The 15,334-nt window shown below is 35.7% G+C and overlaps 1 protein-coding gene across 9 annotated transcripts in view; it reads right to left on the minus strand.

The window, feature by feature from the left end:
* Positions 1 to 4,382: 4,382 nt before the first annotated feature.
* Positions 4,383 to 15,334, minus strand: part of fmoda (fibromodulin a) — a 104,014-nt gene continuing 93,062 nt past the window's right edge. For 6 of the 9 annotated variants that reach the window (XM_048172462.1, XM_048172460.1, XM_048172458.1 and 3 more), the window contains 2 exons: positions 6,684 to 7,592; positions 4,383 to 5,293 (listed from right to left, as the gene is read on the minus strand). In XM_048172462.1, the coding sequence (XP_048028419.1) occupies positions 5,142 to 5,293; positions 6,684 to 7,566 (1,035 nt within the window). In that variant the 5' untranslated portion in view covers positions 7,567 to 7,592 and the 3' untranslated portion in view covers positions 4,383 to 5,141. Of the gene's footprint in view, positions 5,294 to 6,263; positions 6,393 to 6,683; positions 7,593 to 8,599; positions 9,681 to 15,334 lie in introns of those variants that run through there. The other 3 variants (XR_007182110.1, XM_048172455.1, XM_048172463.1) reach the window with 3 other exon arrangements.

The following is a 15,334-nucleotide window of genomic DNA, read 5'->3' on the forward strand; positions in this document are numbered from 1 at the left end:
AGTATTCATTTCTTTAATTTCTTTTCAAAAAAATAAAAATAAAAATTCTTACTGACCCCAAACTTTTGAACGGTAGTGTATAATGCTACAGAAGCTTTGTATTTCAGATAAATGCTGTTCTTTTGAACTTTCTATTCATCAAGGAATCCTGAAAAAAAAAGTACACAACTGTTTTCAACATTGAAAATAATCATAAATGTTTATTGAGCAGCAAATCAGCATATTAGAATGATTTCTGAAGGATCATGTGACACTGAAGACTGGAGTAATGATGCTGAAAATTCAGCTTTGCATCACAGGAATAAATTACTTTGTCAAATATATTTAAATAGTACACAGTTATTTTAAATTGTAATAATATTTCACAATATTACTGTTTTTTACTGTATTTTTAATTAAATAAATGTAGCCTTGGTGAGCAGACGAAACTTCTTTTAAAAACATTAAAAATCTTAGTGGTTCCAAACTTTTGAACTGTACTGTATATATATATATATATATATATATATATATATATATATATATATATATATTAGGAAAGACTGGGCTAAATTAGTCATGACTAGGTTTCAGTCATTTGAGAAATTCCCAAGTATCAAGTAAGTGTCTAACTAAATAAGTACTATCATCTAAGGCCCCTGATAAACTACACATACTCCCTCAAAAAGGGGGCTTCACAGTCATCCTTTGTCATAACAGCATGAAAGTCATCTGTTCGTGATTCAACAAAGAAAAAAAAAAAAACAAGGTTCAGATGTGCATATGACTTATTCATATTTATTCAGTGATATCACTTCCATGAAATTTTGTTAATAAATGAATATTTATTAATAAACATTTAGGCGAGGCTGTGCTATTCAGGGAATGTCAGGGAAACAAAATAGGCTTTCTTAATAAAAAACATGTTTTATGAAGTTCAGATTATATTGTGGTTTTACAGAGCAATAGTTATTATATACAGTCAAACCAAAATTTATTCAGACACCTTGAACATTTCATACATTAATACAGTTTATTCACTATAGTTTCAAAAATTTTAATAAAATATGACAAGATCTCAGAGTTAAATTGTGTGAGAAAAAAATTGATCTTAATTATGTCAGATAAAACTTAAGCAAAACATGGTCAGGTCAAAGTGTCTGAATAATTTTTCCAAATTTTTATCAATTTTACTGGTAGTCCACTGTATTTTTGGATATAATATGTCACAGTTTACTTTATTTTGCTATCCTCCTCTCTTACTTAAATGAACTATAGTTCCACTAGTAAAAAAAAATAGTAAAAAAAAATAAAAAAAATGTCTGAATAATTTTTGGTTTGACTGTATTTCAATCCATGGAAAAACACAGTAATCAAACTCTGTAAAAGTTTGATTGTGTTTTCATTGTGTGCCAGTATTGAAATTGACATTTATCATAAAATATTTACCAAGGCACAATAAAAGATTCCGGGAATTAAATGAATCCACTTCCCTGTCTTTTTGTCTCCCAAAGCATGTTAAAGTGCAGATTTCAAAAGCATTATTGACATTCCACAGACCCTCAAAGACTGGACACTGAGAGATGGAGAGCAAACATAAGATCTTTGTATCAAGTCTGACAAGAGAGCACAACCCTGAAATAATCAGGCAACTTATTAACTCAACACCCTCAACATTTCTACAGGTTTGAACATCTCACCACCTGCATTTAAGCCTTATAACTCACTGTCAATGTGTTAAGCGTCAGATTATAGTTCGGTTTGCCGATTCACACAAGCCATTTGTGAGATATGGCCATGTGCCGTTTGCCGCAGCCTGATGTTATTACCCAGAAGTGTTTTGACTGTCATTAAAGTGCTTATAAGGTAATTACAGGTAAAAGAAACAAACAACCCCCTCAAAGACTGTGCCTGTTTCAGAGGAAACATGTTATCATAGTCTAAGAGTTACAATATTGTCACCATAATGAGCACATATATGTATATACATACACACCGATCAGGCATAACATTATGAGCACTGACAGGTGAAGTGAATAACACTGATTATCTCTTCATCACGGCACCTGTTAGTGGGTGGGATATATTACGCAGCAAGTGACCATTTTGTCCTCAAAGTCGATGTGTTAGAAGCAGGAAAAATGGGCAAGCATAAGGATTTGATCGAGTTTGACATGTACCACCTACCTAAGCATCGTTGCAGACCATGTACACCCTTTCATGGAAACGGTATTCCCTGGTGGCTGTGGTCTCTTTCAGCAGGATAATGCACCATGCCACAAAGCAAAAATGATTCAGGAATGGTTTGAGGAGCACAACAACGAGTTTGAGGTGTTGTCTTGGCCTCCAATTTCCCCAGATCTCAATCCAATCGAGAATCTGTGGGATGTGCTGAACAAACAAGTCCGATCCATGGAGGCCCCACCTCGCAACTTACAGGACTTAAACGAACTGCTGCTAACATCTTGGTGCCAGAAACCACAGCACACCTTTAGGAGTCTAGTGGAGTCCATGCCTCGATGGGTCAGGGCTGTTTTGGCAGCAAAAGGGGGTCCAACACAATATTAGGAACGTGGTTATTATGTTATGCCTGATAGGTATATATACGGTCAAACCAAAAATTATTCAGACACCAGATATAATTTTTATAGTTTTAGTAGTGGGTGCAGAACACTATAGTTCATTTATGTAAGTGAGGATAGCAAAATAAAGTAAACTATGACATATTATACCCAAAAATTCTTCATACAGTGGACTACCAGTAAAATTGATAAAAAATTGGGACCAAAAATTATTCAGACACTTTGACCTGATCATGTTTTTTTCTTTAATTGCTAATGTGACCTTTTTTACACCACAGATTGAACAAAATTAAGCACTGCTTGGTAATTGGTTGACCTAAACTAGAGCAAATAAACTGTGATAATGTGTGAAATGTTGAAGGTGTCAGAATAAATTTTGGTTTGACTGTAATATATATATATATATATATATATATATATATATGTTACAAATCAGTTAATTTGACAAATGTGCTGTAATTTTTGATATTACAATCTCTAACAAGTCAAAGTTAGACAGCATCTTGCTGGTGGTTTCCAATACGCAGTGACTTTGATAAAAAGAAAGTAAGGTATACTCTAAAAATGTTGCATTCAGGTTGTTTTTGGGATCATGAACATAGAAATATTACAAATGAAGAGCATCAGTCACACATTTGAACTGTTGCAGGACAGCATACTCCCTATTACATACTTAATAATGTCATAATATGATGTCATTGCCCTATTGTCACAAACACATTGTGACTCAAACTTAACAAAACAACATCATTAAGCCCAAAACGTTCTCAAATCTGTGTAATGTGACAATAATTCCCAATGACCTGCAGGCTATAGTAACACATGACTTGCAAATTGAATTACATTAATATGTGACTGATTCATGGCAATAAAGCATAAAAAGCCACATTCTCCTAACTGTCCATTTTCTTTGAAGGTTACTTCCTTGATTCGGGCCTAAATCTGTCTAAATGTTCTGCATGCAAAATCTGTCCAAATGTTCTGCAACATCAACATTTCAAAGATGTGTCGATATATAATTAAGATTAATAGCAATAAACTGATCTATCAAAAGAATGTTAAACTTAAAGGGTTAGTTCACCCAAAAGTGAAAATAATGTCATTTATTACCCTCTCTCATGTCGTGCCACACCCGTAAGACCTTTGTTCATCTTCGGAACACAAATGAAGATATTTTTTGATGAAATCCAATGGCTCAGTGAGGCCTCTATTGCCAGACGAGAATACTGTTTGCGCACGCAAAAAACAAAAACAAAATAATGACTTTTCAGAAAAATAAAAAATAAATTGGCAGTCACTAGATATTGTTGAAAAGTCGTTATTTCGGGGTGGGGCGCACATAAAGTATTCTTGTTGCTTTATAATATTAAGGTTGAACCACTGAAGTCACATGAACTGTTTTAAATATGTCTTTAGTAGCTTTCTGGATCTTGAGAGATTCAGTGATATTGCTGGCATAGAGGCCTCACTGAGCCATCGGATTTCATCAAAAATATCTTAATTTGTGTTCCGAAGATGAACAAAGGTCTTACGGGTGTGGAACGACATGAAGGTGAGTAATAAATGAACTAACCCTTTAAATGGTGACTTAAAGGTAACATGAGACTATGTGTGTTATAGTCTATGACATTAGTATCAGACAAAGTGAATTAGCACTTTGTGTGCTGTGATTTATTGAACAGAAATATGGTTTTACATTAACTTCAGGTTTGGACAGACCATATTAGGCCAATTTAGATATAAAGATATGAAAGTTGATATTTCACAGAAAACTAGTGAAATATGATTTGTTTGCATATATATTATACTCAGATAAAAGCATTTAAAACAACATAATATGTTTTATTGAGCCACGTGAAAGGTCTACAAGCATGTTTAAACACTAGAAACTTAGTCATTTTTTTATTATTAATTCACATGCAATATATTTGCTCTTAAAACAACAATTCAAAGTTTTTTCCTTCCCCTCTTTCAGATGTGAATAGAGATTACTGATTTCAAGGGTTTTTCTTTCCTTTTCTTGTGATGATATCATATCAGATAACACATTATAGAACAAGTTAGACGGATGTAGTCAAGTAAGATCTTCTGTTCTCAGTTCTATTCTTCTGTCTCACATGTAGAATAAATACTCACAGCATTGTTCAAACTCCTTTCCTGAAGAGACATGAATCCAGGTTGCACAAACCTAAAGTAAATCAAATGTGCATCAAACAAAATATCAAACTGTAAAGTTGATTTTAGTGCTGCCAATAGTGTCATAACCAACAGACAAGCACACAATCATAAAGTAAAAGCACAGAAAAGCATAAATGGCTATGTGGCTTTTGAGTGGCTTCACATACCTTTACAGAGGATCTCCGTTTCCTATCTAAATCTCTCAATTTCCTTTTTTCCCCCCATTTCTGTATTTGTATTACTCTCTAAAGTCCACAGGAAATTAGATTCCTCTCATACAAAATCCCAAGGCACTATGAATTTCCCTACTATAAAAATGTACATCAATGCAATGTTATGTCACTTTGAGATAATAATGTTGGAGGGGAAACAAAAGAGCCCCCTGCTGATTGGTCAGTGCCATTACACAGCGATATCAGAGGCCAGGCGAAGGCACAGGGCAGCATCAGAGGGCATGTCTCCAGCACTGATCTCATTTCCTTCCAGCCTCAAGACTCTCAGCTTGGAGAAGTTCATAACATCCACCACACTGCAGAAACTGCCCAATGTAAACTCTGAAACGAATGGAAAACACTCAAGTTTTATATACAGTTTCAACATATATGTCACGAGAATGGTCATTGGATGAAAATAGCTAAGACACTGAATTACAGTGAAAGTTTACTTAAGTTTAGCCTTAAAAATATCTAACTACCTTAAATAGCCTGAGATAAATTTGCACAAGAAAGTCTGTTCTCACACAAAGGTGTCTTGTTTAAGGATGTTTAGAATGTTTTTAATGAAAAACAATAACAAAACTTAAGAAATTATCTTTGCAGTATATAGTTGTCACAATTACGTTCTGTTTCTCCATCTTGTTTAGTTTTAGTCATAGTTTTCATGTTTCAAATAATTTTCATTGTCTGTTTTGCCTAAGTTCTAGTCATTAATCTGTTGTCATGGATTCTAATTAGGGAATGTTTACACAACAACTACTTACTAAAAACGGAAAAGTATTTTCTTTGCGTTTTTCAAGCATAGACGACAACATTGTCACAACGATCCCCATTCACACAGATCTGCGAAAATTATTAAAAACGCTGTATTCTGCATGCCAGGCCAGTAGTTGGCGATGTCACTTTGTAAAGAAACATTACGGGCCAACAGACTGAAGACATAATACGCACGCGCACGGTGACACCGTTTTCACAAATTCACGTTTTTGTAGTTTACACGGAAACGATAATGATATCTTTTTCAAAAACTTCCAATTTGAATTTCGTTTTCAAAAGTTTGCATTTTCAGGCCCCCCAAAATGCCGTTGTCGTGTAAATGAATGGCCAAAATGCATAAAAATTCTTCAGTTTTTAGTTGAAAATGGTGTTGTGTAACCGGCCCCTTTTAAGGTGATGATACACGGGGCAACTTTTTGAGCAATGTTGCTGGGCAATGTTGCTTAGACACTTTCCCATTGAGAATGGGCAACAAATTTCTATCTGGATACTTTAGATTGAAATTTATTGCCCATTCTCAATGGGAAAATGCCCAAGCAACATTGCTCAAAAAGTTGCCCTGTGTATCATCATCTTTAGTCTTCACCTCTTCCCTGTTCTGTTAATCATCATCCTCTGTGTATTTAAGCCTTCTGTCATCCTCAGTTCTTGGTCTTGTGTTCTGTCAAGAGAGTCTTTTGTTAACGTTACATGGATTGTAGTGTTTTAGTTCCCAGTGTTTGTTAAAGAATTACATCTCAAGCATCGTCTTTGGATTATCTACACAAGCCACTCCTGACAAAAGGTTAGTCCAGTCAAGAAATATGATCTAATTATACTTCATTAAAAAAAAAACTACAGTAATTCTAATAAATAAGGCTGAAATAGTTGCATTTTATCAAGTAAATGAACAAAAAATGCCATGAAAGTGTTTACAAGCTTTAAAAAATATATATATGTAAAAGGGCTGCACCTTTGATCTGATTGGCCTGAAGATAGAGATGTTGCAGACTGGTACTAACAATCGGAATCCTCTCCAACTTGTTGAAGGACAAATCCAGCTCCACCAGACCGCTGTTGTTAAAGGTGTTTTGGGGAATGCCTTTGTTGGTGAGCTCATTGTGAGAAATACGGAAATACTGCAGGTTGGTGAACTGGCTGAGGAAGTTTGCTGGAACTTGTTCAATGGAGTTGGACTCTAGGTAAAGCTGGTGGAGCATCTCAGGAAGACCATCTGGAACCTTCTTGAGCTGGTTACTGCTCGCATCCAGCAGAGTTAACGACTTCAGACCTTTCAGGCCACCACCAATATTCTCGAGGCCATTGTTATGGAGCAAAAGTATGGTCAAATTCTCCATGCCCTCAAAAGCATTGGGGGGCATCTTGCCAATTTTGTTGTGATTAAGACGAAGGTCACGTAGCGAGCGAGGTAAGTTGGATGGCACCTCGGTTAGGTTGTTGCTGTTCAGGTACAGGCGATGCAGGTTCACCAGTTTAGCAAACGCTTGCTTGCCCACTGAGTTAATGTGGTTCTCATGTAACATAACCCACACAAGGTTGGTGGCATTTCCAAAAGCATTATCTGGGACAGCGGTGATCTGATTGTGTTGTAGGTACAGATACTTCATCCGGGATGGGATGTAGGGCATTTGTTTCATGTTGCGGTTGTCACAGTACATGGCGACTGGGAAGGTTGGAGGACAGTCGCACTCCTCGGGACATTCTCCCCCGGTGTTGTCAGCCTGCAGAGAGGCGTAACCATGGCTGTGCAGAGAAGAAAGCCACTGGAAGGGATCTCTGTCCTGAGCCAATGTGAACTTCAGGAGTCCCAATAGCAAGAGAGCGACTAGCCGCATTGTCACAGAAACAAGTGACTCGACAGCTGCAGAGAGAAAGAACAATTTAAAATTTATAGGATTAATTAAAATGATTATATAATTAATTACTGGCAAGCTTGCTGTAAAACCAGCCACAGATGGATTGCTGGTCTTAGCTGGATTAAGCTGGTCCAGCTGGCGTCCCAGCCCAGATAAGATGATAGTCAGCTGGTTTAGCTGGGTGCCAAACCAGCTGCTGAAAAAACAGCCTAAGGTCTTCCAGCATATAGTCTGGCTAGTTTTAAAGGAGGTTTTGGGCATTGTCTGACCAGCTAAACCAGCAAATAGACCAGCTTGGCCATGAACAGCTGAATACCATTTCGGACAAGACCGGTTTAAACCAGCTAAGACCAACTTAGTCTAATTTAAGCAGTTTTTTTTAATTTTTTTCAGCAGGGTGACTAGCTTGCCTTCCAGATTGTCTAGCTGAAAAGTCCCGAAAATCCATCTAAAACTAGAAAACCAGATCAGGCTGGATGACCAAAACCCCTATAAAAGCAGAAAATCAGTTTAGGCTTCTTTAAAACTGTTTTGCAGCCAAGAAAAGTCATAAGGTCAAAAAAGGAAATGTAGATAAAGATACAGAAATTATTGTACATTAGACAAAAATGGTTCCTTCTGCAAGATAAACCTGAAGAATAGTGGCTACTGGTATTCTACAAAATGAACATGTACCCAGGCATTTAATGTTCATAATTCATGTATACACTCAGCAACACATCTGTTGGTGACAAAAGAAAGTAGTCAGTAGTGAAGGGGGAAAATGAAAACCATAAGAACAACAACAAACATTTAACCATATTCCTGCAAAGAAAATATTCCAGAAACAAACAGCAAAACAAAATCTGTATTCAGCTAGTGTGAGCTTATTCCACTCAGTACCAAATCCAAAGAGGAACATTTCAACAAGTCTCTATTGATGCAGAGATTCAAAACAAGACAAGAAAATAAATAGCTAAATAAATAAATCTTCCACTAACATGTTGGCAGTAGCAAACAGCATCCCACCTACCTGATCAACAAAGGCACTGCCTTCTCTTTGTCTCACTGTGAGTCCCTGTAGCAATATGGAGTGACTTTGGCAAAGATTGCAAATACCCCTTCTCCCCTACAAGTTTTTTTGCCTCCACCCTCCGAAGCCCCCTCTCAAACCCTGTCCAATTACAGAAGACTTGCCTTTCTCCATCCCAAGTCCATTTTTTTTCACCAGTGTTGAGTGGCTGGTCTCGATCACTCCCAGCTGTGGAACATGTTAGGGACATCTGCTTCTGCATACATCAAGCTTTTCTCGTTAAGGAGAATGCGGCCCTCGCGGCGAGACTAACCAAACTATCAACAGTGCATTAGGGAGCCGTATACAACTCTACAGACTTTTCCTACTTCTGAGCCTCCCAAGAGGCACAGCATACATTTTTGCTTCAGATTCAAAAAAGACATATTCATCACATTTTCCTCAGATGCAGACTTACTGATTCAAGTCATTTACCAGACAAGAAGTGGCAATGCTAACACTGCGGTCAATATTAAACATTCATCTGCCATTCAATCTCTTGTGTGTTTCATATCTCCAGGCACTCATCCTGAGGAATGTCAGGTCCTCCATCTCCTGAGAGGCCTCTCTTCTTGTGGTCTTTGATGGCTGGTTGCAGCCAGCTGGTTTTGGTAAGTAGATCTGTGGCATGCTAAAGGTGGTGTGCTTTGGACTCAGTGCAGGATACAAAGCCAGAAAGCTTCATGTTCTGACAGCTCCTGAATATACCATCACAGCCACAGGTCTTGAGGGAGCCTCCATTTTCATTTAATGTTTGAAGGGAAGGAGAACATGAAAAAACATAGTTTTGTTAGAGGGAATTGTTAATGTTTGGTTTAATGTACCAATAAGTCAACAACAAAAATGAACATTTTCAAAATCATTTTCAACCTTCCAAATGCAGTTGTAAAGTTATTGGATAAAGTGGTTGTAACTTAACTTATTTTTGTTTAATACCAATAAGAGATTTATTTTTATTCCCAATCTTTTTTATTGGTTTTTAGGGACAGTACAGAATAGGACATCATGAAAACAGTAAACAAAATGTTGTCCATTATTAACCCCTTAAATGATCCCCCTCCCCAAAATCAATGTCAAAAAAAAAAAAAAGTAAACATGAAAAAAAATTATACGTGTGTGTGTATATATATATATATATATACGCATACACACACATACATACATACACACACATACACAAAATAAAATAAAATAAATACATTTCTTAAAGTTCCTTCCAAAAAGATCCTTCTGATGAATGAAAATTATGTATCACTGCTAGTTACAGGTGTGAAGAGATTTATTTTTACCAAGAGATTTAATACCAATAAGACAATTTATTTTACTGTCTCCCTGTTACACATCTTACATGTACTAAATGTCCTATAGTATAAATTATGCATAATTACAAGCAAAACCCTAAACCAAACCCTAACCCTAATGATATATTAAGTACATGTTGTTAATTAAAATTACTCAATACTTATTTGTATAATTATACTGTAACAAGGGCACCTTAATTGAAGTATAACCAGTGATTATTACTATATTCATCATTACATTAAATATATTTGTAAATATGACATACAAGTTTGAATAGATGTGACATTAAAGTATATTTTAGTTTCCATTCATTCATCAGTGGACTTTTACCATATTTTAAAAGGGTATAGATGATGTACACAGCAAAATCCCCAGAGTTAAATAAACTCTGCTCAGATTACATATGGTCCCTCTCTATATTGTGTTAAAGTAACACTGAAGCAGAGTTCAAGTTAATGAGATAATTAAGCGATTAATTAAGTTATGATTGAGCGTTAGTGATGAACACCTACTGTTAACCAGAATCACTGAAGAGAAACACAATAACTACAAATGACTTAATTTAAACTAATTCATTTAATTGCAATTAACATGCAAGTGACAGAAAACATTACACTCAGTTCACACTTAAGTATTATTTGTCTAATAAGTACTCTTTTTAAAAGTATACTAAAGTGTACTTCTTTTTCACAAGGATATGCCAGTCTACTTCTGTAAATTGCTTAACTTAGGTCTGTTTAGATCAGCGAGCTAATCACCTATAAAACAACTTTAGCTAGCCAGTTTTAGCATGAATTGTGACAGAAAATTCAAGTTATATACAATGAAACAGAATGGGATTCCTCACCCCCTAGTACCCCTTCAGTCTGAACACTATTTGGATGCATGTAAAGACGATTCGATCAAATCAGCCCTGTAAAATATTATTCAAACTTTAGCTGCACGTAGCTTGACTGTCTCTAAAAAGCCTCAGGCCCAGAATGCACAGGGTCTGATCCCAGAGGGTGGTGAACTCAGCATCAGGAAACACTTTACATTCCTGCCATCTCTGTCCCTGCTCATACTGATCTCTCTCCAGCCGTGACTTAGCCTCTTTGAACTTTAGGCTGATATGTGATTTGTGTTTCAGCACACAGAGGTCAGACTACAGAGGTGACCTGAATCACTCTGAGACGTGTTTTCTTAAATTATCTTGAGTGATGACCTCATGTGTGTAAATGAAGAATGAAACTATGGTCACACTTTAGTTTGGGGAACACATTTAACACTATTAACTATGACTTTTGCCTCAATAAACTCCTAATTTACTTCTTATTAATACTTAGTAAGGTAATAGTTGTAGTGGTTAAAGGATTAGTTCACTTTAAAATGAAAATTACCCCAAGTTTTACTCTCCCTCAATCCATCCTATGTGTATATGACTTTCTTCTTTCTGATGAACACATTCGGAGTTATATTAATAAATATCCTGACGCATAAAAGCTTTATAATGGCAATTAACGGGACCAACGAGTATGAAGCTTAAGAAAGTGCACCCATCCATTATAAAGAGACTGTCCTCCAAAAAAAAAAATGACCCTATAGGTCGTTTTTCAAGCACCTTATTACAACCTATATTTACGTTTTGAAGTCAAGCGCCCTCTAGCGGGCGTAAAAATAATGACAGTGTCGTGTTACGCCTGTCATCATGAAATGACGCATATGACTGTCATTACCAATCAAATTGCGTGTTCATTTAAATGCAACGTGTGGACTTTTTACACCATTTCTCCTATTTCCATTTAGCAAACTAATTTTTTATTAACAACTATACCCACCCCATCCCTAAACCTAACCTTAGTGATTTATAGTGCATGTACACTTTATGAGCACATGCGTTCCCTGGGATCGAACCCACGATCACATGATCACATGATTGCATATCATTATTGCAATGCTCTACCAACTGAGCTACGCGAAACCTGAAATATGATGCAGATAAAAGGGAACAATGCATTAAAATCAAAGTGTCCTGTTGTCGAAAGGGGAGCAATTTTAGCAAACGCTCCTATGGGTCGTATTTCATGAATTAAAATGAAAGTGTCCTGTTGTCGATAGGGGCGCCACTTTATTAAACACTCCTATGGGTTGTATTTCAGGGAAGTGACAAACAACCTATATGGTCATATTGGTTGGAGAACATGTTGAATATAAACGTACTCCACACGGCTCGGGGGCTTAATAAAGGCCTTCTGAAAAAAAGCAATGCATTTGTATAAGAAAAATATCAATATTTAACATGATATAAAGTAAAATAACTAGCTTCCACCAGACCGCCTTCCGTATTCAACTAAGGAAAAAAGTATACCTGACGTTGCGTCAGTTATGTTTTTTTTGTAAGTTGAATACGGAAGGCTTCGCTTCAGAAGGCCTTTATTAATCCTGGAGCCCTGTGGTGTACGTTTATAATGGATGGACTTTCTTGAGTTTCATACTCGTTGGTCCTGTCATTGCCATTATAATGCTTGGATTCATCATATTTATTAATATAACTCAGACTGTGTTCATCTGAAAGAAGAAAGTCATATACACCTAGGATGTCTTCAGGGTGAGTAAAGCTTGGGGTAATTTTTATTTTAATGTGAGCTAATCCTTTAAATTTAGGTGTGGGATAGGATTAAGGGATGCAGAATATGGTCATGCAGAAGGCATTAATATGTGCTTTATAAGTACTAGTGAACAGTCAATATGCTATAGTAATATGCAAGCTAATAAGCAACTAGTTAATAGTGAGAGTTGGTCCCAAAACTAAAGTGTTACCTAAAATATTATTGATCAAGTAGAGCAAGTTATTCCGCTGAAATTTTAACCATATAATGTATAATTATCTTATTCTAATGTCTATAGCTCTAAGCCTAAAAATGAAAATTTTGTCATTATTTACTTAGTCATTCATTGTTCCAAAACTGTATGACTTTCTTCTGTGGAACATAAAGATGTTAGAACATAGTAGATAGAAGTATGTAGAAGTATTTAAAAAAATAAATAAAAAATAAAAATATATATATATATATATATATATATATATATATATATATATATATATATATATGTTTGTTTGTTTGTTTATTTATTTTTTTTTTTTCACATGAAAGAGATGACTGAATTTTCTTTTTTGGTGGACACATTTTTGTTTTTAATCTTTTTAATCTTTTTTTTGTCATTTCCACCAACATCTCAAATAATCTACTGTGTTTAACAGCATTTATAGCAGAAATTAAGGTGTTGGAATTAATATCTAACAAATAAAATGGCTTTCTCTTTTGCTAAGGCTAAATTCCTAGCTAAAATTTTAAAGGGACAGTTCACCCAAAAATGAAAATTTGATGTTTATCTGCTTACCCCCAGGGCATCCAAGATGTAGGTGACTTTGTTTTCTTCAGTAGAACACAAATTGATGATTTTTTTAACTCCAACCTGTTGCCGTCTGTCAGCCGTATAATTTGTGTCAATAGGAACTCCATCTATAAGAGTCAAAAAAACACGCACAGACAAATCCAAATTAAACCCTGCGGCTTGTGACGACACATTGATGTCCTAAGACACGAAACGATCAGTTTGTGCGAGAAACCGAATAGTATTATATTTTTTATTTTTATCTATAAAACATCACTATGTCCAACTCCGTTCAGCATCCGGTTAGTGAGATCAAAAAACGCGCTCTGCTGACGGAACTGATGTCTCACGCTTTGCTTCAATGAGTGTGTTTCTCGCACACACAGATCGTTTCGTGTCTTAGGACATCAATGTGTCGTCGAGCCACAGGGTTTAATTTGGATTTGTCTGTCGTGTTCTTTTACTCTTATAAATGGAGTTCCCATTGACACGCATTATTTGACTGACAGACCATGACGGTTGGAGTTAAAAATCATCATTTGTGTTCTACTGAAGAAACAAAGTCACCTACATCTTGGATGCGCTGGGCAGGTAAACATCAAATTTTCATTTTTGGGTGAACTATCCCTTTAAGTATCCTAAATACAAGCGATTACAAATATTTTCTGCATAATTTGACAAAACAAACAAACAAAAACAGCTGGATAGTAATGGCACTCCATAAAATATTTTACTACTATACTAATACTCCATAAATACTGTGATTTGTCTTTGTTTTCTTCACATGTTACATCTCACAGTCTTTGTGGTTACCAAAGTACACTAACTTTGGGAAAATAAATAAATAAATAAAACAAAACTTTATTGGGGCAAAATTGTTCATTGTGATTTAAATTACATGACGTAAATATTGACATAAATAAATACTGACGTATAATTTTCACTCTGAATTTACTATTATTCTAGTAGCTAGAATTTAGCATATAATAAATTTACAAGCCAAAGTACACTTTAGTGAACCTAAAGCATTGGTCAAACCCTTATAATGATTTTGTTTTATCAGAACTCACATTTTATTATTATTTTTTAACAAATAAAGAAAAAAAAAAATCATTCTGATGTCTTTGTGTAGTGATGATGTTTAGTTTGAGATATAGCTCCCTCTAGGCATCAGTTTAGGGAAAAGCATGTGATTCTGCAGCCAAAACATGAGTCATATTCACAGGCAGATGATCTCAATAGGAAATAACTGATCATAACCATACATGCAGACTGGGATTAATCAACAGGCTTTATCAAAGCTTTCAAAGTAACATGAAGTATAGATCCATGAAACAAGGCCTTGAGAGAAATGAAAAACACAGGCTTCTTTACCACAGGTAACACTCAACCTGTAAATCGCTCATAAGGCATTTGCACTTGAATGCATTAGCTCTGAAATGCAAGGCAACAGAAATATCTTGTCCTGTGAACTGATCGTCTTACCAGCTCTGTAACATCTCCTCCAGCTTGCCTGTCTTGTGCCTATGGCTTGGCATGACTTTGCTACAGCAGTCTGCTAACCACAAAACAGTCACAAAGACTTCAGTCATAACGTGCCAAGAGAAAAACAGCACACACGACTGGAGCTCATGAAAATGCAAACACAGACCACAGTGAACACATGTAAGCAGTGTTTTGACTGGATGTACAGTGAATGTATGCTGACTGGAAGTTGTAATTAAACCTAGTCCTAGAGATGATGGAGAACATGAGTGGAATTATGGATGTATACTCTAAATATACTGAATGAGATCAAGACATTGATTAATTTAACCCTACATAGTTTAGAAATACATTTTTGCTTCTTTCCAAACACTGCAGTTATGCTATAAAGTGTATCCCTCTATTATAAGAAATGTGTTAACAAAACTATTTCGCTGTATCATGGATGTGAAGAACATTTTTTTCTTCTTGTGGTCAGGCTGCACTGCCTGCTGGGTTACAAAGTACATTTCCAAAAAACACTGGAAGGTTCTT

The sequence above is a fragment of the Megalobrama amblycephala genome, linkage group LG21 (assembly GCF_018812025.1).
Source record: "Megalobrama amblycephala isolate DHTTF-2021 linkage group LG21, ASM1881202v1, whole genome shotgun sequence".
Taxonomy (NCBI): domain Eukaryota; kingdom Metazoa; phylum Chordata; class Actinopteri; order Cypriniformes; family Xenocyprididae; genus Megalobrama; species Megalobrama amblycephala.